Source organism: Electrona antarctica (assembly GCF_951216825.1).
Source record: "Electrona antarctica genome assembly, chromosome: 22".
Lineage (NCBI taxonomy): Eukaryota > Metazoa > Chordata > Actinopteri > Myctophiformes > Myctophidae > Electrona > Electrona antarctica.
This window is the reverse complement of record NC_136805.1, coordinates 21,070,064-21,096,577: the sequence shown is the minus strand read 5'-3', so window position 1 is coordinate 21,096,577 and position 26,514 is coordinate 21,070,064. Positions and strand designations below refer to the sequence as shown.

The 26,514-nt window shown below is 42.2% G+C and overlaps 4 protein-coding genes across 4 annotated transcripts; 1 reads left to right on the top strand and 3 right to left on the bottom strand.

Moving 5' to 3' along the window:
- Positions 1-1,471: 1,471 nt before the first annotated feature.
- Positions 1,472-2,574, bottom strand: LOC306915032 (myeloid-associated differentiation marker-like protein 2; the record flags this gene model as incomplete). The annotated part of the gene is made up of 1 exon (XM_079492278.1): positions 1,472-2,574. The coding sequence occupies exon 1, from the start codon at positions 2,408-2,410 to the stop codon at positions 1,472-1,474; it is 939 nt and encodes a 312-aa protein (XP_079348404.1). The 5' UTR covers positions 2,411-2,574.
- Positions 2,575-3,986: 1,412 nt separating this feature from the next.
- Positions 3,987-5,642, bottom strand: LOC306915221 (myeloid-associated differentiation marker-like protein 2). Its single transcript, XM_079492501.1, has one exon. It carries the CDS (start codon positions 5,278-5,280, stop codon positions 4,381-4,383), a length of 900 nt encoding a protein of 299 aa, XP_079348627.1. The 5' UTR covers positions 5,281-5,642; the 3' UTR covers positions 3,987-4,380.
- A 630-nt stretch (positions 5,643-6,272) lies between these two features.
- LOC306915222 (myeloid-associated differentiation marker-like protein 2) lies at positions 6,273-7,784 on the bottom strand. The gene has a single exon (XM_079492502.1). The coding sequence runs from the start codon at positions 7,491-7,493 to the stop codon at positions 6,609-6,611; it is 885 nt and encodes a 294-aa protein (XP_079348628.1). The 5' UTR covers positions 7,494-7,784; the 3' UTR covers positions 6,273-6,608.
- A 1,893-nt stretch (positions 7,785-9,677) lies between these two features.
- On the top strand, positions 9,678-25,950 carry cog7 (component of oligomeric golgi complex 7). The gene is made up of 17 exons (XM_079493479.1): positions 9,678-10,279; positions 11,018-11,166; positions 12,595-12,711; positions 13,102-13,270; positions 13,980-14,062; positions 15,450-15,572; positions 15,943-16,141; positions 17,096-17,223; positions 17,602-17,756; positions 18,984-19,100; positions 19,733-19,798; positions 19,980-20,166; positions 21,561-21,701; positions 21,876-21,959; positions 22,950-23,064; positions 23,422-23,565; positions 24,809-25,950. The coding sequence occupies exons 1-17, from the start codon at positions 10,108-10,110 to the stop codon at positions 24,973-24,975; spliced, it is 2,316 nt and encodes a 771-aa protein (XP_079349605.1). The 5' UTR covers positions 9,678-10,107; the 3' UTR covers positions 24,976-25,950.
- The last annotated feature ends 564 nt before the right edge of the window (positions 25,951-26,514 follow it).

The window sequence follows — 26,514 nt, the reverse complement described above, 5'->3', positions numbered from 1 at the left end:
TGGTCAAATCATGAGATTGTTAGACCATCTGGGGGAAATAAATAAATAAATCTGCGTCGTCCCACCTAGCTAAAGGTAAAATCCACCCGCCGCTTATGGCTGAAACAATTTAATTATTTACTGTTGATCATGCTGAAATGTTGAAACAAGATGCTGAAACAATTTAATGTGTTCGTTAATTGTTGTGAACTGAAAGCGCGCACCACTGTATTTATTAGCAAACTGTAAATAAAGTACCAAAAAAAAGGTTTTTTCCCCGCTGCGGCCGGGCAGGGAGGCGGGGTGGCTGGGGGGCGGGGCGGGGGGCACCCACTGCCGTTATAGGAACCTGCCGCCCCTGTGTCCACTGTATTCATATTTGGACTATTCAACTATAATATAGTCTCAGATCTGGCCTGCTTAAGAATATAAATTAGTTACTATATTCTAAAGAAGGTCTTGAGTGTATGTGGACATTTGCATTAGCTATCAGTGTGCCCAGTATTTCAACTGCCATTTGAATACATTTTGTCATCCATTGTAGTACTGTAGATTGGTAGTCAAATGCCCTCTAGTTAGTGTTACAATCTGCCATGTACAATACAATGCTCTTTACTCCCTAGTAGTTCTAGTATTTAATACACAAAGGCCAATTGAGTGCTTTACATGAGGCATAAACTAAATTAATTAAAATGTTACTGCCCTTGCGAATATTTTTTTAATAGAGGATTAATAACTGCTTAAGAATATAAATGAGTTACTATATTCTAAAGAAGGTCTTGAAGATTTGAAACAGATTATTTACCTGCAGCCCAGACATTCTCACAATGTCTTTCCTTAAAATGGTCACATACTGTAGGAAGTCTTACTTATTTAGCTTAACTGCAGCAAATGTTTGTTTCCTACTGCATCAAGTGAGCGAAGCTGTCTAGATGTGTACTGTACATTATGTTAATCCATGTTTGACATTTGCACTGCAAATAGGATCTGTCTGAAAATGTTAGCCCACGGACTTTCTTTCTTTTTAAAATCAACTGATGCTTACATGTTGACCAGTTAGGTCAGCACCCTTCATTTATTTTGTGTGTTTTTACTTCAGTAACATGATTGTTTGTGAAAAATTAATAAAATGCAAATCAACTTGCTGATCTGAATGCATCTGTATGTTGCGGTTTGTTTAAAAACATTTTTATTTATTTCACAAGATGCAGAAGTCTCTCACACCATTTTGTAAACTAATACATTCTTATACACTTTTGAGGAGCATATGTTGGAGTTGGTGTTTTGCTTATTCATTATCATCCTTAATACAGCACCGTGCTTTTATACAGCACCGTGTGGAACAACAGAAACTGACTTGATGGCCTCATTGTCCAATACACAATACCCATGCACACTACAATGACATTATTTTGTTACGATGTCAGGTAAATGTCCTTGCATGCCAATTCTATTCCATTGATTTTAAAGGTAGCTAAAATGTACAGGTGTTTTATCCGCGTTTGAAGCCACATATTCCAAACAGGGTAAAAACAAGATCCACTATAAACAGAATAAGGTTAATATAAGTGAATATTGCAACCACCAACCGAAAGTGATAGATACAGTATAAGTCCCTTGGAGTGTCCACCCAGTTATAGCCTCGTCGACACTCATATCGAGGATGGCCCCTGAAGGTATAAATAGACCACACAATAGCTGCAAAAACATATAGAACTACACAGATGATCAGAAATATGAACACAGCACGGTCCAAGTTAAAGGGTAAGCACTTCTTCAGCTTCTTGAGGATGTTAACAACAATGATCAGCAGGATGAAGGGGAAAGGAAGAATATATGCAATAACGCACATGATTAGCCACCCGTGATCGAAATATGCAGTGAGTGGTAGTGACAGGAAAATTATACAGTTTACAAAGGCTTCCAAACCCTTCCAGAATCCAGGCAAAACAGCCAGATAGCTCCCCTTTTTCTTTTTGCAGATTTTATCCCACAGCACCTCGACAAGGTAGGCCACACCACACAGGAAAGCGAATATGGTCACCACCCAGGCATTGATGCACGTGGCGCAAGGGTAGAAGTTGGCGTACATGATGGCGACGGACAAGGTCATGAGGGTGGAGGTCATAGCCATGCCAGTGGCAAAGTCTGGCCAGTCCATGCAAAACATATTGAGTGGGATGTCGAGTTTGACCAGTTCAATGATGGTGATGATGAGGGTCACGAAGGGACAGAAGAACCAGGTGAACTTGCAGTAGATCCAGTAGCTGTAGGTGGAGACCCAGTAGCTGCTGATCGAACCTGTGTAGGCACTCACGGAGAACGCAATAGTACCAAAGACGATCTCAAGAATGTGCAGGATCCCTCGGGGAGATATCAGAGTGGATGGAGTAAACGCTGCCTCAGACAGAGTCTGCTTAATAGCGTCCATCTTCTTTGAAGGTGAGAGAGCGTGTGCTCCTTGCCGTTGTTATGTAGCTTCCCCAGGTGGCTTATAAGAGGTGGTTGGAAGAGTGAGCCTTGTGAATTTATATGCTCTCTTACTGCCCTTTATGCTTTGCATGATATTCGGACATTGAACGGACATTATCTAAGAGGTTATGGCATTGCATGGCCATGAGTGTATTATCTTGTCAGGGAGCATAGCCCGGCCTACATTTACTCTGTGAGTAAATGTTCTGGCATTTCTATAGCGCCTTTATTGAAAGTTCTTTACAATGAGCTTTTACATTCACACATTCACATTCACATTCACATTCACACACTGATGGTGAAGGCAACCATGTAAGGCATCAACCTGATAATCTGGATCAGTTGGGGGTGTCATGCTCAAGGACACTTCGACAGGATCCCAACCCGCTGCCATTCTGAGCCCATATGGCATGAGTGAGCAGTGATGGAAAGTAACTTTATGCAAGTATGCAACACGTTGCAATGCAATGTGACTGTGTTGTGAGTTTATAGATCTGCTATTTTCAAAAGATTTGTGAAAACTTGTGAAAAGGGACATTCTGCTATTTCTGCATAATGAGTTTGTCTTTTACTTTTGATCCAAGTATATTTTGACGCCAATACTTTTGAGTAAACTTTTACTTGTAACAGAGAGTACGTGACCCATTGCCACTGCTGAGCCACGTACGGTATAGCAACTTCTATAGACTCCTTCAACTTGATGAGCAACTTCTATAGACTCCTTCAACTTGATGAGCAACTTCTATAGACTCCTTCAACTTGATGAGCAGGGGGAAAAGACATACTGTACGTGTCACACACAGGACTATTCAACTATAATATAGTCTCAGTCAAATCTGGCCTGCTTAAGAATATAAATGAGTTACTATATTCTAAAGAAGGTCTTGAAGATTTGAAACAGATTATTTACCTGCAGCCCAGACATTCTCACAATGTCTTTCCTTAAAATGGTCACATACTGTAGGAAGTCTTACTTATTTAGCCTAACTGCAGCACATGTTTGTTTCCCACTGCATCAAGTGAGCCAAGCTGTCTAGACCTGTACTGTACATTATGTTAATCCATGTTTGACATTTGCACTGCAAATAGGATCTGAAAATGTTAGTCCACGGACTTTTTCTTTTTAAAATCAACTGATGCTTACATGTTGACCAGTTAGGTCAGCACCCTTCATTTATTTTGTGTGTTTTTACTTCAGTAACATGATTGTTTGTGAAAAATTAATAAAATGCAAATCAACTTGCTGATCTGAATGCATCTGTATGTTGCGGTTTGTTTAAAAACATTTTTATTTATTTCACAAGATGCAGAAGTCTCTCACACCATTTTGTAAACTAATACATTCTTATACACTTTTGAGGAGCATATGTTGGAGTTGGTGTTTTGCTTATTCATTATCATCCTGATGGTGTTTTATGCACCACAGTGACCAATATGAGCGACAGTATCCAAAGTTCTTCAAAGTTAATTAATCCCATTGTTTAGCACCTAAATATATGTCAAATACATTATAAGGGAAATGTGGTGAGTCAAGTCACGGCAAAGTTTATTAACAAAGCTAAAGTATTGTACAACTTAAAATAATAACATGATATGAATAAATGCATGCATAAAAAGTGGGAAGAAAACAATGACAATGGATTGAAGATGACATAAAAGGACAATAAATTGTCTCAAAGGCAAGTGAGTAGGTTAGTGGAAGAGGACTGCTTCATAGCAGCCACAGTGCAGTGAAAGCAAAGGCATGTTTCTCGTACATTTTATACAGCACCGTGGAACAACAGAAACTGACTTGATGGCCTCATTGTCCAATACACAATACCCATGCACACTACAATGACATTATTTTGTTACGATGTCAGGTAAATGTCCTTGCATGCCAATTCTATTCCACTGATTTTAAAGGTAACAAAAATGTTCAGTTGACATTCATCCGCGTTGGAAGCCACATATTCCAAATAGGGTAAAAACAAGATCCACTGAAAAGAGAATAAGGTTAACACAAGTCATGAATGCAACCACAAACTCAATGGCCCAGATACAGCAGCTTGGTGGACACTCATCAGGGCGAGGATTGCCCCTGAAGGTAAAAACGGGCGACGCAATAGCTGTGAATACATACAGAATTACAGAGATTATCAGAAATGTAAACACAAAACGGTCCTGGTTAAAGGGTAAACGGTTCCTCAATTTTTTGAGAATGTTAACAACTATGATCATCAGGATGATGGGGAAAGGGATAACATATGCCGAAATGCACGCGATTAGACCTGGCATCCCATGATACCCAGTTAGTGATATGAAAATGATACAGCTTACAAAGGCTTCCATAACCTTCCAGAATCCAGGCAAAGCAGCCAGATAGGTCCCCTTTTTCTTTTTGCAGATTTTATCCCACAGCACCTCAACAAGGTAGGCCACGCCACACAGGAAAGCGAATGCGGTCTCCAACCAGGCATAGAAGCATGAGATGCAGAGGTAGAAGTTGGCGTAAATGATGGCGGCGGACAAGGTCATGAGGCTGGAGGTCATAGCCATGCCAGTGGTGAAGTCCGACCAGTCCATGCAAAACATGCTGAATGGGATGTTGAGCTTGAACATTTCAACAATGGTAATGATGAGGGTCACGGTGGGACAGAAGGCCCAGGTGAACATAGCATAAATCCAGTAGCTGAAGCTGCTCGTAAATCTCAAGGCGCTCAGGACGAATATAACCACGCTGAAGATGATCTGAAGCATGTGCAGGGTCCCTCTGACAGATATCAGGGAGGTTGGAGTAAACACTGCCTGAAACAGAGTCTGTTTGATAGTGTCCAGACATGATCCCATCTTCTTTTAAGTTGAGTGAGTGCCTCACCTTTGTTGTAGCTTCCCCAGGTGGCTGATAAGAGCTGGGTGGAATGGTGAGCCTTCAGGGTCTATATGCTATCTTATACTGCCTCAATCTCCCTTTTGCTTTAAGTGAATTAGTGTCACATGTTTGCCTGTTTTGGTGAAAAACTAAACAAAAAACAATAGTCTATTCACTTGACAACATATGAGCAACAGTCACACTGTGCACGAGAAGCGAGCTAGCAGATATCTCCTCCAGTCAGTTGTATACAAATTCACCAACTCACTGAGAGAAGCAACAATACCAATGAAGACTGAAAAAGCTCATGGAACACATTATATTGCCTTTCCAGTTCTAAGTTTGGTAGAAAGTTTTGCCTTGTGAGAAATTGATAATAGGCTGCCCAAGTCAGAAGTTAAAGGGTTGGGTTGTGTAGTTACCTTGCCATGATGTACTGTAACTCCAAATGTGGACAAGAAATCCCAAACAATTGCTCCAGTGATTAGAAATTTATAATTAAAAATATGCTCCTCATTGACTTACATTGTACGCTGAAACAGCTCTCAAACTCACTCTTTTAGTACATAAACAAACACAAAGTTGATTCAGACAATATCTCACACACACACACACACACACACACACACACACACACACACACACAACTTTGTCACTTGCGGATCTGAATGCAGGTGTGATTTTTATCACACCCGTTTATCATATTTTTTGTATCATTGTATGTTGTGGTGGCACGTGTACTTTTGAGGACCTCACACTTGCGCCTGTATGAGAAGTGCCTGTATGAGGTATGGCAACTAGACCTTCCTTGATTCTTCATTCTTGAGTACAGAATAGTCCCCATTTCCCCAAAGTTCATTATTAAGATCCATTGTTTACTTTTAGCTCCTATCTGTCAAATGCTGTGTTTAAAGTAAATTACCTTTATATAATTTACAGTATAAGGGAAATGTGGACATTCCAGTCAAAGTAGGGTCAAGACAAAGTTTATTCATGCAATAAAAGGAAAAATGTTCACAACTTCAGCATTAAAGAAATAGATGAATACATGCACCCAAATGGGGAGAAGACGATGACAATGGATAGAAAATAATGACAAAAAAGGAAGAGGTGCACCTGACTGCTTCACAGCCGCAGTGCAGCAAAGTCAAAGGCATGTTTTCTGGTGTGACTGCTGAGAAGGTCAGTAAAGTCATAGTGGTAACCCACATTATGACATTATTTTCAGTCAGATAAAAAAATAAATTAATGTAAAAATTAATGTAATTCCACATATTTTAAAAGGTAGCTAAAATGTACAGGTGTTTTATCCGCGTTTGAAGCCACATATTCCAAACAGGGTAAAAACAAGATCCACTATAAACAGAATAAGGTTAATATAAGTGAATATTGTAACCACCAACCGACACTCATATCGAGGATGGCCCCTGAATGTATAAATAGACCACACAATAGCTGCAAAAACATATAGAACTACACAGATGATCAGAAATATGAACACAGCACGGTCCAGGTTAAAGGGTAAGGACTGCTTCAGCTTCTTGAGGATGTTAACAACAATGATCAGCAGGATGAAGAGGAAAGGAAGAATATATGCAATAAGGCACATGATTAGCCACCCGTGATCGAAATATGCAGTGAGTGGTAGTGCCATGAAAATGATACAGCTTACAAAGGCTTCCAAACCCTTCCAGAATCCAGGCAAAACAGCCAGATAGCTCCCCTTTTTCTTTTTGCAGATTTTATCCCACAGCACCTCGACAAGGTAGGCCACACCACACAGGAAAGCGAATATGGTCACCACCCAGGCATTGATGCACGTGGCGCAAGTGTAGAAGTTGGCGTACATGATGGCGACGGACAAGGTCATGAGGGTAGAGGTCATAGCCATGCCAGTGGCGAAGTCTGGCCAGTCCATGCAAAACTTATTGAGTGGGATGTCGAGTTTGACCAGTTCAATGATGGTGATGATGAGGGTCACGAAGGGACAGAAGAACCAGCCAACCAACTTGCAGTAGATCCAGTAGCTGTAGGTGGAGTTGGAGACCCAGTAGCTGTTGAGCGAACCTGTGTAACCTGAGAACGCAATAGTACCAAAGACGATCTCAAGAATGTGCAGGATCCCTCGGGGAGATATCAGAGTGGATGGAGTAAACGCTGCCTCAAACAGAGTCTGCTTAATAGCGTCCATCTTCTTTGAAGGTGAGAGAGCGCGTGCTCCTTGCCGTTGTTATGTAGCTTCCCCAGGTGGCTTATAAGAGCTGGTTGGAAGAGTGAGCCTTGTGAATTGATATGCTCTCTTACTGCCCTTTATGCTTTGCATGATATTCGGACATTGAACGGACATTATCTAAGTGGTTAGAGGCACTGGCCATGAGCGTATTATCTTGTCAGGGAGCATAGCCCGGCCTACATTTACTCTGTGAGTAAATGTTCTGGCATTTCTATAGCGCCTTTTGTGAGAGGGAGGATAACTGAGTTAAGCAGTCACACCTGGCCTGAGTCAAACTAGAACTGGACTCAGAGCTGGGTGTGGCTGCGCACCTGTTGTGCATAGACTTGATCAAGGCACAACAGGATAAATCAGTCATCTCCACAAACACTCAGTGGAGAGCCATCTGCTCTCCTGTGTAAACTAGTATTGTGATGCTTTCAAATTGTTATTCCCTTGACTTAGAGGAATAAAGCTACAAACTTAAGGAAGCTGCCCTGTGTTGTGTCCTTCCTTGCCCTGGGTAGTGACTAGTCGGTCACACCTTTATTGAAAGTTCTTTACAATGAGCTTTTACATTCACACATTCACATTCACATTCACACACTGATGGTGAAGTCAACCATGTAAGGCATCAACCTGATAATCTGGATCAGTTGGGGGTGTCATGCTCAAGGACACTTCGACAGGATCCCAACCCGCTGCCATTCTGAGCCCATATGGCATGAGTGAGCAGTGATGGAAAGTAACTTTATGCAAGTATGCAACACGTTGCAATGCAATGTGACTGTGTTGTGAGTTTATAGATCTGCTATTTTCAAAAGATTTGTGAAAACTTGTGAAAAGGGATATTCTGCATAATGAGTTTGTCTTTTACTTTTGATCCAAGTATATTTTGACGCCAATACTTTTGAGTAAACTTTTACTTGTAACAGAGAGTACGTGACCCATTGCCACTGCTGAGCCACGTACGGTCTATAGACTCCTTCAACTTGATGAGCAGGGGGAAAAGACACACTGGACGTGTCACACACAGGTTAAGGCCAAATAAATCATGGGCTACTTGACAAAATGTTGACTTAGGCCTTGGTTTAGTGGCCGGAAGAGTGGGCACCTGAGAAGTCTGGGCACCTCAATGTTTAATTAGCTTTTTCCAAAATGTTAAACATTAAAGAATAAATGTATGATTTTTTTTCCCCTTTATTTGACAGATTACAGTAGGTAGACAGGAGGGGGGAGGACACACAGCAAAGGTCGTTGGGATCGGGACTCGAACCCGCAACACACTGTAAAGCTGGCGACTGTGGCTCAAGAGGTAGAGCAGGTCGTCCAATGATCCATGGGTCGGCGGTTCGAATCCCGGCTCCTCCTGTCTACATGTCGAAGTGTCCTTGGGCAAGACACTGAACCCCAAATTGCTCCCGATGTGCTGGTTGGTACCTTGCATGGCTTCCGCCGCAATCGGTGTATGAATGTGTGTGTGAATGGGTGAATGTAATGCACAACCTATGTAAAGCGCCTTGGATAAAGGCGCTATATAAATGCACCATTTACCATTTACCAAGGTGCCTGGAACGCTGAGCCACAGCCAGGCCTAAATGTATCATTTTGAAAATAATGTAAAGTATACATGATTTGAACATGCTTGAACTGTTGTGATGGAAAATTGCCATAGGCTATGGCACACATAAACAATAAGTTGAAGGGTAAAGTTAGATCTGATAACGGTCGATGTACCATGCATGTTCAAATTATGTATATGCCTACTTTACATTTCATATTTAGGTGCCCAGACTTCTCAGGTGCCCACTCTCCCTGTATCCCTTGGTTTGACACATCCTGGTTTATAATTTTATTTTATTTTGTATTAACATTCACAGTTCACACTGTGGTGATGTTGAAGTGAGGGACTTGAACTTGAGTGCAGTTGCTGTCATTATCAGTGGCCTGTTGTGTAGGCCGCTAGCCGCTAGAGGGAAGCCGACTTCAATTTGTTTCCATTTGCAGCTGGTTTCTGCACGGAAATGTGTATGTGTGACACACACACACACACACACACACACACACACACACACACACACACACACACACACTACAGCGTTACCAAAAATAGATCTCTTATATTGTATTCTCTAATTTCTCTCGGTTGTTGCTGGCCAGTCTTTGTTGTTTTCAAATGTCAGCAAGCTTCTCGAACTGACAAAGGAAACGTGTGTATTTTCGTCAGCGCAAACGTGCTGTCATGGCTCATCGTATTCTTCGCAGCATTTGTTTCCAGGGACGGTAAATAAGAATGCACAAACAGGAACTTGCTGTCAAACTGCTGCCACTGAATCAACAACAACAGAAACTGAAGAATCTCCATTCTCTTGTATTCTTGGATGCAACTCTGGCAACTCTGGCGGAAGCTGTTGCTTTGTTAGAAATATATCTGGTGGTGATGATCATTTCATTCTCCTGGGCTATTTATTTTATATTCGTCTCGAAGCCTGTGTTGGGGAAGAACTAGCCTTTAAGCTAACCAATGACTGGGACTATAAGACCATTCAGACAGCTTCTGTCTTCACAGAGGAGGACGTGAGGCAGCCCAGGGATGGATTTTTCAAAGTTCCTGGACGATGATTTCGACGTGAAGGACTGGGTGAATGGAGCCTTCAAAGTGGTGCAGAAGGATGCACCGGGCACAGGGAAGGCGGATACACACGCAGCCACGCTGGTCATGAAACTGCAGCTTTTCATTCAGGAAGTCAATAATGCCATTGAGGGTAAGTTGGTGTTCATGCTGTCTCCAAGTCCAACCTGTCAACCTCCCTCTGTTCAGCCTATACATTAATGCTGTCAATTTAATTCTGGCAAGAACAGAGTACACATTATGAACATTCTCAATTCCTCATTCATTTTGATTTTTTTGCCTTTCCAAGCCAAGATAAATGTAGCTCTGGTCCATAGCCTAATATGCTATAATGCCCTTTGCTGCAAATGGCATTAGGCTATGGACCAGACAGAGCTAAGGTAAATGCAAATAGATTTTTCTATTTTTTTTGGTATAAGAATAATATGTGAGGTGAAGACACAGGGGTCATCGCTGGCTTGTAGTGGACATTTTTGTCAAAATGTAATTCTTGTCATGCAAATGAGCTGACATAATGTTACCAGAAACACAAAGAGCTAGTCCAAAATTACCATTACAGGTACAGCTCAGCATTTGGTTCCATTTGTTATCGGGCGGGGGTTTGATAACCACCTAGTCGAATCATCCTAGTCTTAATGTGCCATAGTGTAAGTAAATCAGTGTCATACATATTCTGGAGAAAACCTGGAGACTGACATTCAGTAATTGTGTCTTATGCTCAAAATAACAACATTATGATGTTATGAAAAACACAATCTAAAATGTGCCACGGACAAGGACAAGTCTTGCCACATATTGATGACCTCAAGACAGAATGGCACATACTTTTCTTGCCTGTAATACTAACGAACAAATGCCTTTTTCTCTGAAGAGAGTAGTAACCAGGCCCTTCAGAATATGCCCAGAGTGCTGCGCGATGTGGAGGCTTTGAAACAGGAGGCCTCCTTCCTCAAGGAGCAGATGGTCCTAGTCAAGGAGGACATCAGAAAGTTTGAGCAAGACACGGTGCAGTCCATGCAGGTACGCAATTGTTATTACTAAGTTGTCTATCTATCTATGATAGATAGATAGATAGATAGATAGATAGACTATCTATCTATCTATCTATCTATCTATCTATCTATCTATCTATCTATCTATCTATCTATCTATCTATCTATCTCTCCAATTCAAATGAGCTTTATTGGCATGAGAAAACATACGTTTACATTGCCAAAGCAAAAGTGGAACAAAACATTGTACTGTATATATAAATGGAATGGAATAAATGCATACTTCCCTTAGAGGGAAGGCTATCTTACTAAACTATACAAATAGTTATACATATAGGAAAGGCATCCATCCATCCATCCATCCATCCATCCATTGTGTTTGCATCATCCTGTCATCACCAAGGCTGCCATGGTTTTTCGCCCACTTGTGTGTCACCACCGTGGCTTGCAGTACTACTCTCTGCATTATCGTGCCCTTATTTAGGCCTACTATCCTTTTGTAAAAGTGTTAAATCAACATCATGTGATAAAGCAAATAAGAAATCTCCCAACGCTCATCACATTCACACTCTGCACTTCCAGCTCTGTAAGGTCCCATTGTTTACAATTCACATGACAATCGGTCAAAACAGATGCCCAACCTCATAGTAACAGCACCGTGGACCTCCAGAGCAACTGCAAAAAGCCATTTTGCAAGGCAGTGGTGCCAGAGTTATACTATTATAATGTATGGCTGTATCTTCACTTATAACCGCACACACTTCCTGCACCGCGTGTGTTGTCTTTCCTTAAGCCAAACCTTGCATGCCAGCAGTATTTCTGCTGCTATAATGTGAAAGGGGCATCCAGATTTCCATCAGTAAACTTCACTGAACTGGTATCACTGCATTGAGTGCACACGTTTGATGTAGAAAACAGATGGTATCAAGACATAAAAAGGTGGTCAGGTTTTGAACTTTTGAAGTATTTAGAATAGTTTGTCCCTAGCGTATGGAATCCTCTTCTCTTCTTAGCGGACAGACATCCTAGTCTCACTTCTGTGACTTCCTTTACATGTCTACGTGAGTGTAGGCCTATGACATCACCATGCACATTAATCCATTAAAACCGTGAAAGCATCTGTGTAATTTATTTTAGCATTGGCTATTCAAAAATAGATATACAAGCTCACAGCGCGTCACTTTGTGCCGTGCTGCGAGCTTGTACATTTGCTATTTTTGAACATTTTAGAAAAGTCTTGAAGTGTCAGAACTACTCATTAAATTTGTCGGCCTTAGGTCTTAATGGGTTAAACACAGCATTGGTGCAATAATTTATAATTATGAATGGTGCAACTGTTTTGCAAGTTTTGTCCAAGTTCACATCAAACAATATAAACCTGATCAGTGTAGTTGATGATCATAATCATACTTAAAAAATCTATATATATTATGTCTGTGTGGTTTGTATCCAACAGGTCTTGGTGGAGATCGATCAGGTGAAATCCCGAATGCAGGATGCCTCCGAGGCGCTGCAGGAGGCTGACAAATGGACCACGCTCAGTGCAGACATCGAGGAGACCTTCAAAACTCAGGTGACGAAGGAAATGAAGATAATTCTTGCGAAACATTTATAATTTAAATAATTTAGCATTGATTTCTAGATCATATGACTGTAGAGGAAACGTGTGACTTTATACATGTGCCTAGAATAGAACCTCAACTAATAGGGTTGAGAGGGTAGTTCAAAAATGGACCATGTTCACATGGAAGCTCAACTAATAGCATCACATGTGTGAAGGGGTGGGGTTTCCCAGTATGATGTAAGCAAAATGGATATAGCCAAGCTCAATTACATGTAACTGTATTTTAGGCAATCTGCTATATTGATAATGGATACTTCGTATGTGACTATATTACTAGTGACTATACTATAAAAATGTTGTATGAACGTTAACCGTGAATCTGCTCACACCTTGCACTAGGACTTTGCGGTGATCTCGTCGAAGCTGACCAGTATGCAGAACAGCCTGGCCATGCTGGTGGACACACCAGACTACTCTGAGAAGTGTGTCCACTTGGAGGCTCTGAAGAACAGGTTAGAAGCCATGGCCAGTCCCCAGATAGTGTCAACCTTCAACTCCTTGTCTATGGGTAAGAACCACAAGTGGAACACGCTTTTGTGCCCCTAACGCACAGAACACACGGGACGCACAAGCGTAAGAGCGCGAACGCTGCTGCATGAAGGTAGCCGTTCTCACTGACCATTCACAGACATTCCGCTCTGGGTGGAAAAAACTGGCATGTCTGCACCAGTGCACCCGTATTCTCATACATTGTATATGCCATTTCAGAATCAGAATATCTTTATTGTCATTGTGTGAAACAACGAAATTGAGTAGCAATCGGGCTCAGTGCTTAAAAAATAATTAATTAATGAATTAATCAATTGATGAATTAATTAATTAAATAATAATAAAACGACACAAAATACTCTAAGAAAACATACATTAAAACATATCAAAAAGGAGAGCTCAGAGCTGCAGCGTCTGTGCGTGCCGCCATCTTGGATCTACAATATACAATGTATAATTATGGTATCTTTGAGGGGGGGAAAAACAGACCAGACATCCTGGTTTGACTGTGATCATTGTTGAGACATGTTTTTTTGCTGGGTTCTGTGCATAAGTGGCTGTAATATTCGCAGAGTGGCTATTTTGCTCTTACAGGATATCATGCTCAGTGTTTCCCATCCCAAGTATGACTTGAGAGAAAAATGATCACTGTGAATATGGTAAATTTAACATTCACATTTTTATGCAGGGAATATTTAGACTAAACTATGTTTCCTGTTCCCTTGCAGACCAAGCAAAGCTATTTGTTAAAGTCTTCACAGAGATAGACAGAATGCCTCAGCTCCTTGCCTACTATTACAAGTGTCACAAGGTATGGAAGAGACTTCAATACATCAATTAAACATATTACATATATAATATTTATTCGTCAGTTCAACATACAACATACAGTAAGAGACATACACGATAAAGAGAAATGTAAAAGATATCAACATATCATTAACATGTAAAGATTTCAACATATCATAATGTACATATGTCATTAAAGGGGCATTCCACTCATTTTCAACATTTTACTATGTCATTAATATACCTTTGAGCTGTTGTGTCGAAATAATAAAAAAGTCCCCCCCATTCTGTGTTTCCTAGAACTAGAGGTCTGAAAAAAATTAACATGGTGAAACACATCTTGATGATGTCATCAAGATGTGTTTCACCATGTTAATGATCTTTTTCATAATTACAGTTCTAGGAAACACAGAATGGGGGGACTTTTTATTATTTCCACACAACAGCTCTAAGGTATATTAATGACATAGTAAAATGTTGAAAATGGGTGGTTTTCCCCTTTAACATCTTAAGATTTGTTTGATACTAAATGTCTGCCCTTTCTGTGTAATGTACAAGTGTAACTCTACATGTTTGTCTGTAACCTGAGACGTTCAGTATGGAAGATGACTAGAAGGTGTGCACTCTATACATTAGCATTATATAGTGTGCCTGCCTTCACTTAGCCGACCATGATCTTCCTCAGATCTTCACACAATGTGTACTAGAAAGACATTTCTATGTGCAGTGTGACATAGTGCTGCACACTTAATCGAAAAAAGATCACGATCTAGATTCAAACACTTGTGCAATTTCATTTTGTGAAGCATCGTGAACTTGTGCAGCACTAGTTGGCTGTCCAATTCATTTTAGTTACTCTTATGTTTTTGCTACAAGAGAGTCAAGCACTTTGTTGTTGTCTGTTTAAGCCACAGTAGTTGGTTCCAGGTGCCACATTTTTAATGTAGTAATGTTCAGCAACTAAACACAATAAATATTTTCATGGAAAAAATTAGAATCATGTGAGGATTGTGAACTCAATTCTTGTGGAGGAAAATCGATATTCACATTTGAGCAAGAATCATGCAGCACTGTGACATCCTGATCACAACACCTGTGACCAATCAGCCACACTGCATATAAAAATGTCTTTCATTGTGTGAAGGTCTGAGGAAGAGCCTAATGGGTTTGGAACGTGTGCGTCTTTTGGCTGTTTTTCAGCTTCACTCTCATCTTGCCTTCAATTTATAAACATATTTGAAGGTGCATTTCAGCACTTTTTTAAAAATATGCTTAAATGTGTGGAGCATTATAATGTGTAGGCCTTCTATTTATCTTTCATATGACTGTCTAAATGTGTGTGTGTGTGTGTGTGTGTGTGTGTGTGTGTGTGTGTGTGTGTGTGTGTGTGTGTGTGTGTGTGTGTACAGGGTCAGTTGGTGAGTTTGTGGCAGGACCTCACCCAGAGTGAGCTGAGTGTGAACCAGCAGCTCTCTGAGTTCTACGACACCCTGCTCTCCACTTGGCACTCTCAGCTGCAGTGGAGCAGTCAGGTACTGGTCCCGTGTGTCTTGTGATGGTGACATGAATCAATTACAAATACAAATACAAATACAAAAACAATATGACCAATACTTCCATGATGAGCAAGATCAGAATGTGTTAGTGATGTGGTGTTTTGTAGCCAATTATGCCTAACATTATTCAAGTGCCAATGCAGAAAATGGCAAAATCTATGGTTAGTTAATTAAGAATCAAGAGGAGTGTTTTGTCACTCACTCATACATCATGTCATGTACTGCAATACTGCAATTTTCATACTGGATTGAATTAAAAAGAACCAAGACAAACCATGTCATACTGTGCTCTGTTCATCTTCTCTATTGCATGCTTATTTCTCCTCTCTCCGATAACCCTCGTCAGGTGTTCAAGAATCCGTATGAGGTGGTGACAGTTCTGCTGATCCAGACTTTGGGCGCCACAGTGCCCTCCATCCCTGTGTGTCTGGGTACGGCCATGGAGCATGCTGCCCAGGAAGAGCGCCTCGACACCCTGCTGGAGCTCTACCACACTACTGCTACCTTCGGACACGGCCTGGAGGCTGCCATGCTGCCACACCTGGGTCTGTCCACTGTCATAAGCACAAGCACTTGTGTCATAATAGCCAAATGGACCATACTGTAGATAAGCAGCTAACCCTGTGTATGCCCATATAGGAAGGTGCAAGACCTACATATAATAAGCACAATTCAATACAAACCTAACATACATGACATATGCGGGACATAAGTGTCATGTGGATTAAAGATGAAAGGGTGCAGGGATAATATTAACTTGAAAGGAAGAAAAGTATTGTCTTTGGGGGATTTGCATAAGCAAACAGTTTTTTTATGTAAAATAGAAGAATAGAACGCTAGTTACTGAAGGCCGAAGAATGACCAATAGATTTAGCTGTTTCAGGGCATAGATCCATTGCAGAGATGTATTTTAAATGAAACGGGTCATTTTGGATGGGTGCAGCGTGCAGGCATAATTATGTTCCGACATACCAATTACCAAGAGTCCGATCGTCAATAGTCCGACACCCTAACCAAACACTAGCCTAACCGCACACGGATGCCACAGGTGATTTGTAACCGGCAACACATGTCGGGAGCGATGGTGTTGTCGGACTGTCTGATTTTTGGAATTACGTCTGCACCCCTTTTGGATCACCCCTCTATTTGATGATGTCCACTAAATCCTTGTCTTTCTATTTTTTAGAAAATGCTAGATTTGATGTTTACCCGGTATCCTAGTTACTTTGTAGCACGTACTTAACCATGTGCCCAACCTCAAGTGCCCACCACTACAGTATTTGTTGACTGGGTTCCCCCAGAACTCATTTTGTGGGCTTGAAGATCAATTTCTGACAAATGTTCGCCCCAGAATAGGAATGCTAGGGTTCATGTTTATGTTATGTCATCTCAACTCTACTTGACCATCATCTTCATGCCACTTAACTCTTCAAATGAGCATCTGCTAAATGCCTATTTTTGTAAATGATAATTATTCCTCATCCTTCTGCACTGTCCAGGTGAAAACAACTTGCTGAAGGTGAACGAGCTTGTCAATGCTCTGTACGACCCTTACAAACCCTATCAGCTTCAGTATGGAGACCTGGAGGAAACACACCTCCTCATCCAGATCAGTGCTGTGCCTCTGGTTAGACACACACACACACACACACACACACACACACACACACACACACACACACACACACACACACACACACACACACACACACACACACACACTGTACAATAAAAAAATGCACATACAGTATGCATGTACAAGTTGTACATGCATACTGTATGTGCATTTCGACGTCCTACAAATTATTCATTACACACACACACACACACACACACACACACACACACACACACACACGTGCTGCGTGTGTACTGTGTACACTCAGTCACGCACATGTTACATGTTTGCATCCTGTATACACACACCCACACAAGAACAAATGTGCATGTTTACACAAATCTAATGGGTCTTGTTAAAACCTCCTCTCTCTCTCGTCTCATCCAGGAGCATGGAGAGGTGATAGATTGCGTAGAGGAGTTGAGCCACTCTGTAGGCAAGTTGTTTGGCCTGGCGAGCGCTGCTGTGGAACGCTGTGTCAAGCTGACTGATGGACTGGCTGTGTGTGGCCTCCTTAAGGCTCTCAAAGCCCTCTTCACAAAGTAAACAAAATGCTTCATTTACAGTCATTGGTCATGGTCAAGTGTAGTTGGATAATAATGTCCTGACAAGCTGTTGGGGAACATTATTCATCATCTGCTTTGTGATCAGCACAGAGGAAGGATATCAGAATGAGGGGTTTCATTCCAAATATTATATTATTGACTGGAGTTATTATTATATTATAAAGCAATAAGCCACAAGAGGAGTTCACTGTAGACTTTAGAACAAAGAGTCATAGTGAAGCACACTACCAAATATGGCAACATTAAAATCATAGACTTAGTTATAACAAATAAACAGACAGAAATAAAAAATAAACAGAAAATAGTACCTGCGACAGCCTTGAAGGAAGCCAAGGAAGTTGCTGTGCAGATACATGGAAGGTATCGAACCGTTCACGTCACAGTATCTGACTTGTTTTAAAGTGATGCAATTGTTATAAAACCTTACACAATACACATACTCTGGACAAAAAGGAGCTCTCCTCTTACCTTGCCATAGGAAAAACGAAATTGCGACCGCTAATGCACCCATGGAACGTTACAGTGAAGATTGTAAACAAGGCATTGTGATGGTGGTGCAGTGATACTGATACATGCGGTCAAGTTGTGTGTTTATTGAGTATTTTACAATGGAATTAAATCAGAATAAAGGCTGTATTAAGATATTTACTTAGTGAATAGTGAATTATAATTTCATGCCAGCAGTCATTTTGAGAGAACCACTCCTATACGGAGCTTTGTGTGTCGCTGTGTCCGAGCATGAAAATTTGGTTGGTTTTCACCACCAAGTTGTGCAGCCTAACACACACACACACACACACACACACATATTAACTGTATATGCGATGATTTCGGGTGTGACAGTACAGGGACAGTACATCCCCTGGGGACCCCCACACGGTAACGTTGTCATTTCTCGACTGTTTCGGACGCGGGCCGGCTCGCCGGAACTGTGCCGGCACACTGGGTGCGTTCCTGTGTGTCTGGAAGTTCCGGGGACCACCCGGGGACCCCCAAACGGAGTTGCACTGCTCAGTTCACACGGGGTGATTTTTTCAGTACAGGTGCCAATGATGTTATGTTATAATTAAATGTTTGGAGCAAAAGTCCTCATTTTCAGTTTACATGAGCAATTGCAGACAGTATGTACTGCATCATGTCACAGCTTTGGTTGACTTGCATGAGTTGCATCCAGTCTGAGTGTTGTGTTTGCTGTGTTTTCAGGTATGTGTCAGACTTCTCTACAACGCTGCAGTCTATCAGGAAGAAGTGTAAACTGGAAGAAACCCCAAATTCCTCTGTTTTCCAGGAGGACTGGACGGCTTTCCAGAACTCTGTCAGGTGGGCGTAAGAGGTGGTTCCGAGATGGTTCCAGGATTCTGTTGAATGTCACCATTCTGTCCGCTAATAATAATGTATAAAACAGCTTGTGGATATTTTTGTAGGCTTATCAACTTACAATTGAAACCCACCAAAAAAAAAACCTTGCTCACACACGCTTACTGTGCAACTGTGGTTTGTGTGCGACTGTTGCTCGCCAAACCGGGCCACAGCGGGACGTCTCGTCAATGTACTTGTACAATGGGAATGCACGCGGGGTGGGGGAAATCCGCATCCGTGCGTAGCCGGTTATTCATTAACATGTGAGCAACCAAAATAAATGGTGTCCACGCCCTGTGAGTTTCAAGCATTAGATAATAGATAACTAACGGCTGTTTCTCTTATAGTATTTCTGGGTATCGGTTATGAACAGTAAGTTCACAAAGGTCATGCATGACTTATACTTAGTTACACGCAACTTGTGAGCCTAGATCAGCTATTTTCTGTCGCATTGCAAGGCGTTGGCCTTGCAATCTTGTAGATCTACTATTTTGTGTGCACAACTTTAGAATGTTTAGTATGTTGCGGTAATTGTTTACAACATGAAAATGTCTAAGTAACATACAATACATTTTTCACATTGTCCTTGGCAGGATCATCGCCACTTGTGGAGAGTTACTGAGACAGTGTGGAGCCTTTGAGCAGCAGCTGTCAAACAAGTACGAGAAATGATTCCACCCTCATTGTCTATGTCCGGCATCAGATGGAATATCATTTAGCCTTTACAAACCCATTGGCATCTCTCAAAGTGATAACACCTAACTAATGCCACCAAAGTACATTCTCAGATTTAAGTTACTATATTTACCCTCCAAATATAATTCAACATCCTTCTCATAGGATACTGGGAACAGCAGGCAAATACCTATCAGATTCATACAGCCCTCGGAGCCTGGCTGGCATCCAGGAAGCCAGCTCCACAGAGCGGAAGAATGCCATTAAGAACCCTTGGCAGGAGTACAACTACCTTCAGAGAGGAAACATGGCTGAATACAACAGCTTGATGGAGGTGCTCTACTCCTTAAAGGTATGGAGTCACAATATGTTAAGCGTTTATCCAAAACAACACAATGTAATTAATGGAGCCACCCACCATATGATGAAGTATTCATCCAAAAATTGACAGATACACAGGAGATGATTGCTGCCTGGCATCATATTCAAGCACATTAGACGTTAATGGTTACAGTAGTGAGTCATCTGAGCGCCTTTGCTTGCCGGGATGGATCCACCTGTTGTACACCCATCAAGGACAGGTGGTATTATGTATGCCCTTCATCCATCTGCCGATTAGCATTTCATTGTCACCTCTCTGCCATCATAATTTGGGTCCAATTTGAAAGAAATATCATTATAGGCGTTCAGTAACAACATAGCTACTGACACTTTTGTTCAGTGTATTCTGTGATGTCATAAGGACATGGAGTGCGTGTATTTGCATACTGTAGTGTACTGTACATACCTTCCTAAACACATGGCATGATACTGTAATGACACTGTGTATTTTGTTTCTGTATAGTGCAGGCTAGTGTATGGAAGTGTATACTGTTTGCATACTAACATTTGTCGATGCATAGGGCAGGATATTGTATTTTGGTGCCAATACTTTTGTTAACATTGGAAGGCCTTTTACTTGACTGTATTTCTATGTGGTATCGCTACTTTTATTTACCGGTATGTAAGAACGTGCAGTACTTCTTACACCACTGGAGGGAGGACAGAGAAGAGCCATATTGTTTTGTTTCCCTAAGGAAACAAAACAAGTTACCTGTACCCTTCTCCTAAGGAGAAGGGTACAGGTAACTTGTTTTGTTTCCTTAGGAGAAGGGTACAGGTAACTCCTTGTTTTGTTTCCTTAGGAGAAGGGTACAGGTAACTCCTTGTTTTGTTTCCTTAGGAGAGCGGGAACAGGTAACTCCTTGTTTTGTTTCCTTAGGAGAAGGGTACAGGTAACTCTGTTTTGTTTCCTTAGGAGAAGGGTACAGGTAACTCCTTGTTTTGTTTCCTTAGGAGAAGGGTACAGGTAACTCCTTGTTTTGTTTCCTTAGGAGAAGGGTACAGGTAACTCCTTGTTTTGTTTCCTTAGGAGAAGGGTACAGGTAACTCTTGTTTTGTTTCCTTAGGAGAAGGGTACAGGTAACTCCTTGTTTTGTTTCCTTAGGAGAAGGGTACAGGTAACTCTGTTTTGTTTCCTTAGGAGAAGGGTACAGGTAACTCCTTGTTTTGTTTCCTTAGGAGAAGGGTACAGGTAACTCCTTGTTTTGTTTCCTTAGGAGAAGGGTACAGGTAACTCTTGTTTTGTTTCCTTAGGAGAAGGGTACAGGTAACTCCTTGTTTTGTTTCCTTAGGAGAAGGGTACAGGTAACTCTGTTTTGTTTCCTTAGGAGAAGGGTACAGGTAACTCTTGTTTTGTTTCCTTAGGAGAAGGGTACAGGTAACTCCAGCCTACTGGCTGAGCCCAGGGCAGCCCTGACGAGACTCAACCAACAGGCCAACCAGCTGGCCTTTGACTCTGTCTTCCTGCAGATCAAGCACCAGCTCTGCCTTGTTTCCAAGATGGAGGTGAGAGGCAGCTTGCAGTATTTCCAAACTATACGATTTTGAAGCGTTTTCCAATGAGATCTGAGTACATAGACAACAGCATTTGATGTGTGTGTGTCTGTGTTTGTATGTCTGCGGGTGTTTATTTGAGTGTGGTGTCTAATTTAATCTTCTGTTGTCTTGACCATGTGCCAGAGTCAAGAGGCAGGTGGTTTTGGGGAGGGCTACACAGAAGACCTGCCTACCTTCAGCCTGTCACCACAGGAGTACATCACAAATGTAAGTACTTCATGAATTTTAAATTAAGCCATACAATGACTAATGATGTCAGTGCTCATCAAAAATGATCTGAACCCAAAGAATAAATAGAATTGCCCAGCAGTCACAAACATAAGTTTTCATTTTGTGCATTCATTCTGTAAGTTATAATTTTGTGCATTCGGAGTCATCTGTTTGCTTGGCCCCCATAAGAGCTGCTTGCAGTGTTGTCGAGTACCGTGCCCTGGCTCCTTGCCATGTTCTCAAGAACACTTGGGTCCGCAGCCATACATCCGTCAAGGGTGAAGTCGGTCGGTTGAACGCGTTTAGAGATATGTGAAGGACAGTCACACACACAGTCACAGATTCTGTGAATTTATAGACTATAGTGCAGGCCCATACCCGTGTGCTGGTTTTGGAGCAGCACACTTTTTACATAATGATTGTGCAGTAATTGCATTGCATCATCTGTGTTTCCGCCATTTCACATCATTTATGGGCGACACCTGGCAACATCCGCCATTCTCAGGTGACAAATTTGCATGGATTTTCAACTTGATGTTGCATTTAATTGTGGTGGTCTTTGGTTCCGGGGAACCCCTGAACTTGAAACATGACATTGAACTTCCTTAGGGCATCAGCAATACACTTCATCAAGTTGAAGATGTTTTGCAAAGGAGAGACACACAATCACACTCAATATAAAATGGATCATTCCATACATTCACATGTTGTATACAAGAAGTCTTTTCCTGATAAACAACTAAACTGATTTGTTTACGTAAAATGTATGGATGTGAGTGCTCACACAAGAGAACTCATTTAAACCCTAATTTATAACCTACCAGAGGGGATTGCGAGCAAAAAATAATTATCACCTAAGACGAAGTCAAAAGGTTTGTTGATTTCTGTCACATGAGTCGAATGAACGTGATACTGTAGAAGCTCCTTCCCAGACAGCGGATGTATCGAGCTACCTCCTGCAGCATGTGTCTGTCTTCTCATCCTCAGATAGGACAGTACATAATGTCTCTGCCACTCCACTTGGAGCCCTTTGTGACTCAAGAGGACCCGGCACTGGAGTTGGCCCTGCACGCTGGGAAGCTGCCCTTCCCTCCCGAACAAGGTGATGAGCTGTCAGCCCCAACTCTTCTCTCAGTCTGTCTCCCCGCATGCTGCCGTCTGGGGCTTCCATCCAGATGGATTCCTAGTGTTAATTACAGTCTTTTTTTCTTCTTTTTTTTTTGTCTGCATGCTTTCTTTTTTCCCCCAGTGATTATTTTATTTACTCTACCGTTGCTTCTTTGTCCACATTTGTCCCTCTCTCCCTCCCTCTTGTTTTGCCTTCCGCAACATCAATCAGTCCTTGTTTACGTCCTCACGTTGGTGACACTTGGTGCCTGCAGGGACAGTACATCCTCCTGACCTGTGTCACGGTTTGACGCCACGGTTTGACATCACCGCTGTCCTCCTCCACTCTCAGGTGACGACCTTCCGGAGCTGGACAACACAGCTGATTATTGGCTGGGCTCCATCGCGCGGGCAACCATGCAGACGTACTGCGATGCCATCCTGCTCATCCCCCAGCTCGGTTCACACTCCACCAAACAGCTGGCCACCGATATAGGTAACTGGAAGCCTCCTCTCACTGCAGACATGACATTTATTGACACATTTCACCGGCTCACTGCCATGCAGAACAGCAGCACCTTTACTTACAGATCAACACTGAGGCATCTATGAGTGGTTGCGAGGTAATCACGGGTCTTCATCTTTGAAGAATGTCCCTTGTTAAGTTGTGTAGTTGAGAATCCAAAAGGGAAGCACGCACATCTCAGAAAAAGTTGACGGGCGTTGTGTAGTTGGACATAATATAAGGCTTTGCTTCTGTTATGAGTGACACTGCTGGATGACTGGATGACCATTTACAGATTAATGAAGAACCAAAGTAATACATGTGGAAAAATACACCTAAACAGGACACTGCCGAGTGTTCCATCTAAAATATAGTGTGGTTCAGAGTTGTGTTTGAGGTGTTTGTCACATTTGTAGTGTTATTAACAAATCCTAGGAAACGATAATGGTTAGTAATAACAGTTGCTAATGTACTGTAGATACATGGGAAGTCATACATGAGTCATAATTTAACATAATGTCCCTGTTCTGGGGGAAATATTCTAAGAAAATAGCAGGTCTACAAGCTTAATGCATCATGTTGCAACGTGTTGTGAGCTTGTAGATCAGCTATTTTCAGTAGTACGGTCCCCTGAGGGATCTTGGTCAACAAATTATATAGGATTTAAGTGGTTATGGACGCAGAGTTGTCCACTCGACTTAAGTGGAGTGGACCGTGGTCTGAAAACCCACCTCTTCAGACGCCATCTTAGCCTGTAGCACTTGCCCCAGCCTCGATACAGGCGAATGCAAAGGCTCAACAGTAGACAGACAGGAAAGGGGGAGAGAGATGGGGAGTGACACACGGCAAAGGCTGTCGGGCTCGGGAGTCGAACCCGTGGCAGCCTAGGTGCCCAGACGGTTGAGCTAACCGTCCGGGCCTTATGATTCTTGATGACTATTTTTACGTTATTTGATGTATTGCCATGTGTTGTTCTTGCTGGCTGTAAATCGCTCTGGATTAAGAGTGTCTGCTAAATGCCTAAATTGTGATGTATGTTGCTGTTGCCTGAATATGGACACGAAGGTGAGAGTAGAGAGGGATACAGAGCAGAGAAGACATGGGAGGAGAGATTCCATTCCACGTGATGGGAGGCGTGACTAATGGGGGACCAATGTTGCTCCAGCAGCAACCCGACCCTCTGAACGGTCTCCGATCTGTACATAGCGTAATAACCACTCTAACTGCTCCACAGACTACCTGAGCAACGTGATGGACGCGCTGGGCCTGCAGCCGTCCCGCTCCCTGCAGCACATCCTCGCCTTGCTGAGAGCCAAGCCGGAGGACTACAGGCAGACGGCCAAACTGCTGCCCCGCCGGCTGGCCTCCAGCATCTCCGCCCTCCGCGGCCTCGACCACTGACGGAGACTGGGGAGGCGCTGGGGACAACAGGGTCATTAGGTCACTGGTTCCCAAACCTTTTCATGTCAAGGACCCCCAAATTGACACTCATTAGCCCGCGGACCCCCCATTTGAAAATATATACCAAGGACCCACATAAGAGAAGATTTTCATGGTTCAAGCAGTGATTTTCAACCATTTAAGGACCCCCGGTTTGACCTGAATTAGGCTACGGTCCCCTATTTCTATCTCTGGGACCCCAATGTATATTGTAAAATCAAAGTTAATTTAACTCTCTGAGTTACAGACCTTGAGGACCCCCTAGGGGGACCCCCCCGGACCCCACCTTGGGAACCACTGCATTAGGTGATGGGGAGCACGGTGGTTCTCAAAGTGGGGTCTGGGGGACCTGACAGAAGTCCACGATGGGGGTCACCACCATGGGGGGGTGCAGCGGTTTGACGGTCTCCGATTTTACTGGGAGAGCCTTTCCAGTTAGCTCGGGTTAATGTTTCTGGGATTTTGTTTTTGAGTCATTTAAAACCTGAGAAGTCGCCCGTGCTTAAGACAATTTAAGAAAAAAAACATGAATTGGGTTTGTCTGTCATTTTCTTTGGATGGCATACTGTTATCTTCAAATGCACAGTAAAATCCTCACTGTTTCATTTAACTCAAGAGTATAACAATGGACCCAAGGCTTAAATTAACACTGCATATGATTTCCAAATGGTGTTTGGGTTGTTGTGTTATATATTCATGAACTAATTTAGAAAAGGAAAGATTAGACAAAACCTGCTATAAATTGTCTGTCTTTCTCTGGTTGTTGTTTAAGGTTCCATGTGTTAACCTATAAAACGTGTAACTGAAAGAGATACTATACATACTTCTGTGCCATTGTCTTATTTTCTATATTCTGCTGTTTATTTACTAGAAGAAATCAATGTTTGCATTAATTTGCTATAATCATTCTAACTTAATAAATCTGTTTGTCTCAAACACATGGGTGATGTTTTTCATGACTTGGATTTGTAGATTTCCACTCCGAATGAATGAAAGTGATATGCTTAATGAATAATAATAATAATAATAAATGATAATAATAAATTGGCGGACGTTTGGAAAATGCATTATTTGTAAGCTATATCAAGCACTTGGAAATGTGTAGCACAAGGGGATCCAAGATTCACATCCTATTGTGAAGAGAGCCTGCCTGGGATGGAGACTGGTCCAGAATCACATGCTGCTACCTGCTCTGCTCAAAACATGGGCCAGTGTTTGGCTGTGACGTCAGCCGTCACCGCCCTGCCTGCCCTGCCTGCTGCCTGCAGTATCTGTGTGACTACAGATGATGGAGACCGGAGCGGAGGAGAAGCGGCCTTGCGATGATGAATCAACGCTGGAGGCTGGAGGGAGAAATCAACCGTGACGGGACGGGACAGCTGCTACAACTTGCTTTATGGAGATACCGAAACGTACATGTTTTCCGAACGATGAGTTACTTTTAACCCCGATCCGAGGAGCGGGCGGGCTCGGCTGCATCTACTAATCTGCGGGCTCCTC

What these genes read in the sequence shown, in the direction of transcription:
- LOC306915221 (XM_079492501.1), bottom strand. Translation starts at nt 5,280, where the DNA reads ATGGGATCATGTCTGGACACTATCAAACAGACTCTGTTTCAGGCAGTG.
- LOC306915222 (XM_079492502.1), bottom strand. Translation starts at nt 7,493, where the DNA reads ATGGACGCTATTAAGCAGACTCTGTTTGAGGCAGCGTTTACTCCATCC.
- cog7 (XM_079493479.1), top strand. Translation starts at nt 10,108, where the DNA reads ATGGATTTTTCAAAGTTCCTGGACGATGATTTCGACGTGAAGGACTGG. An exon ending in AGATCAGTGCTGTGCCTCTG is followed by an intron (nt 17,224 to 17,601) that starts GTTAGACACACA and finishes CGTCTCATCCAG; the next exon opens with GAGCATGGAGAGGTGATAGA. An exon ending in CACAGGAGTACATCACAAAT is followed by an intron (nt 21,960 to 22,949) that starts GTAAGTACTTCA and finishes TCTCATCCTCAG; the next exon opens with ATAGGACAGTACATAATGTC.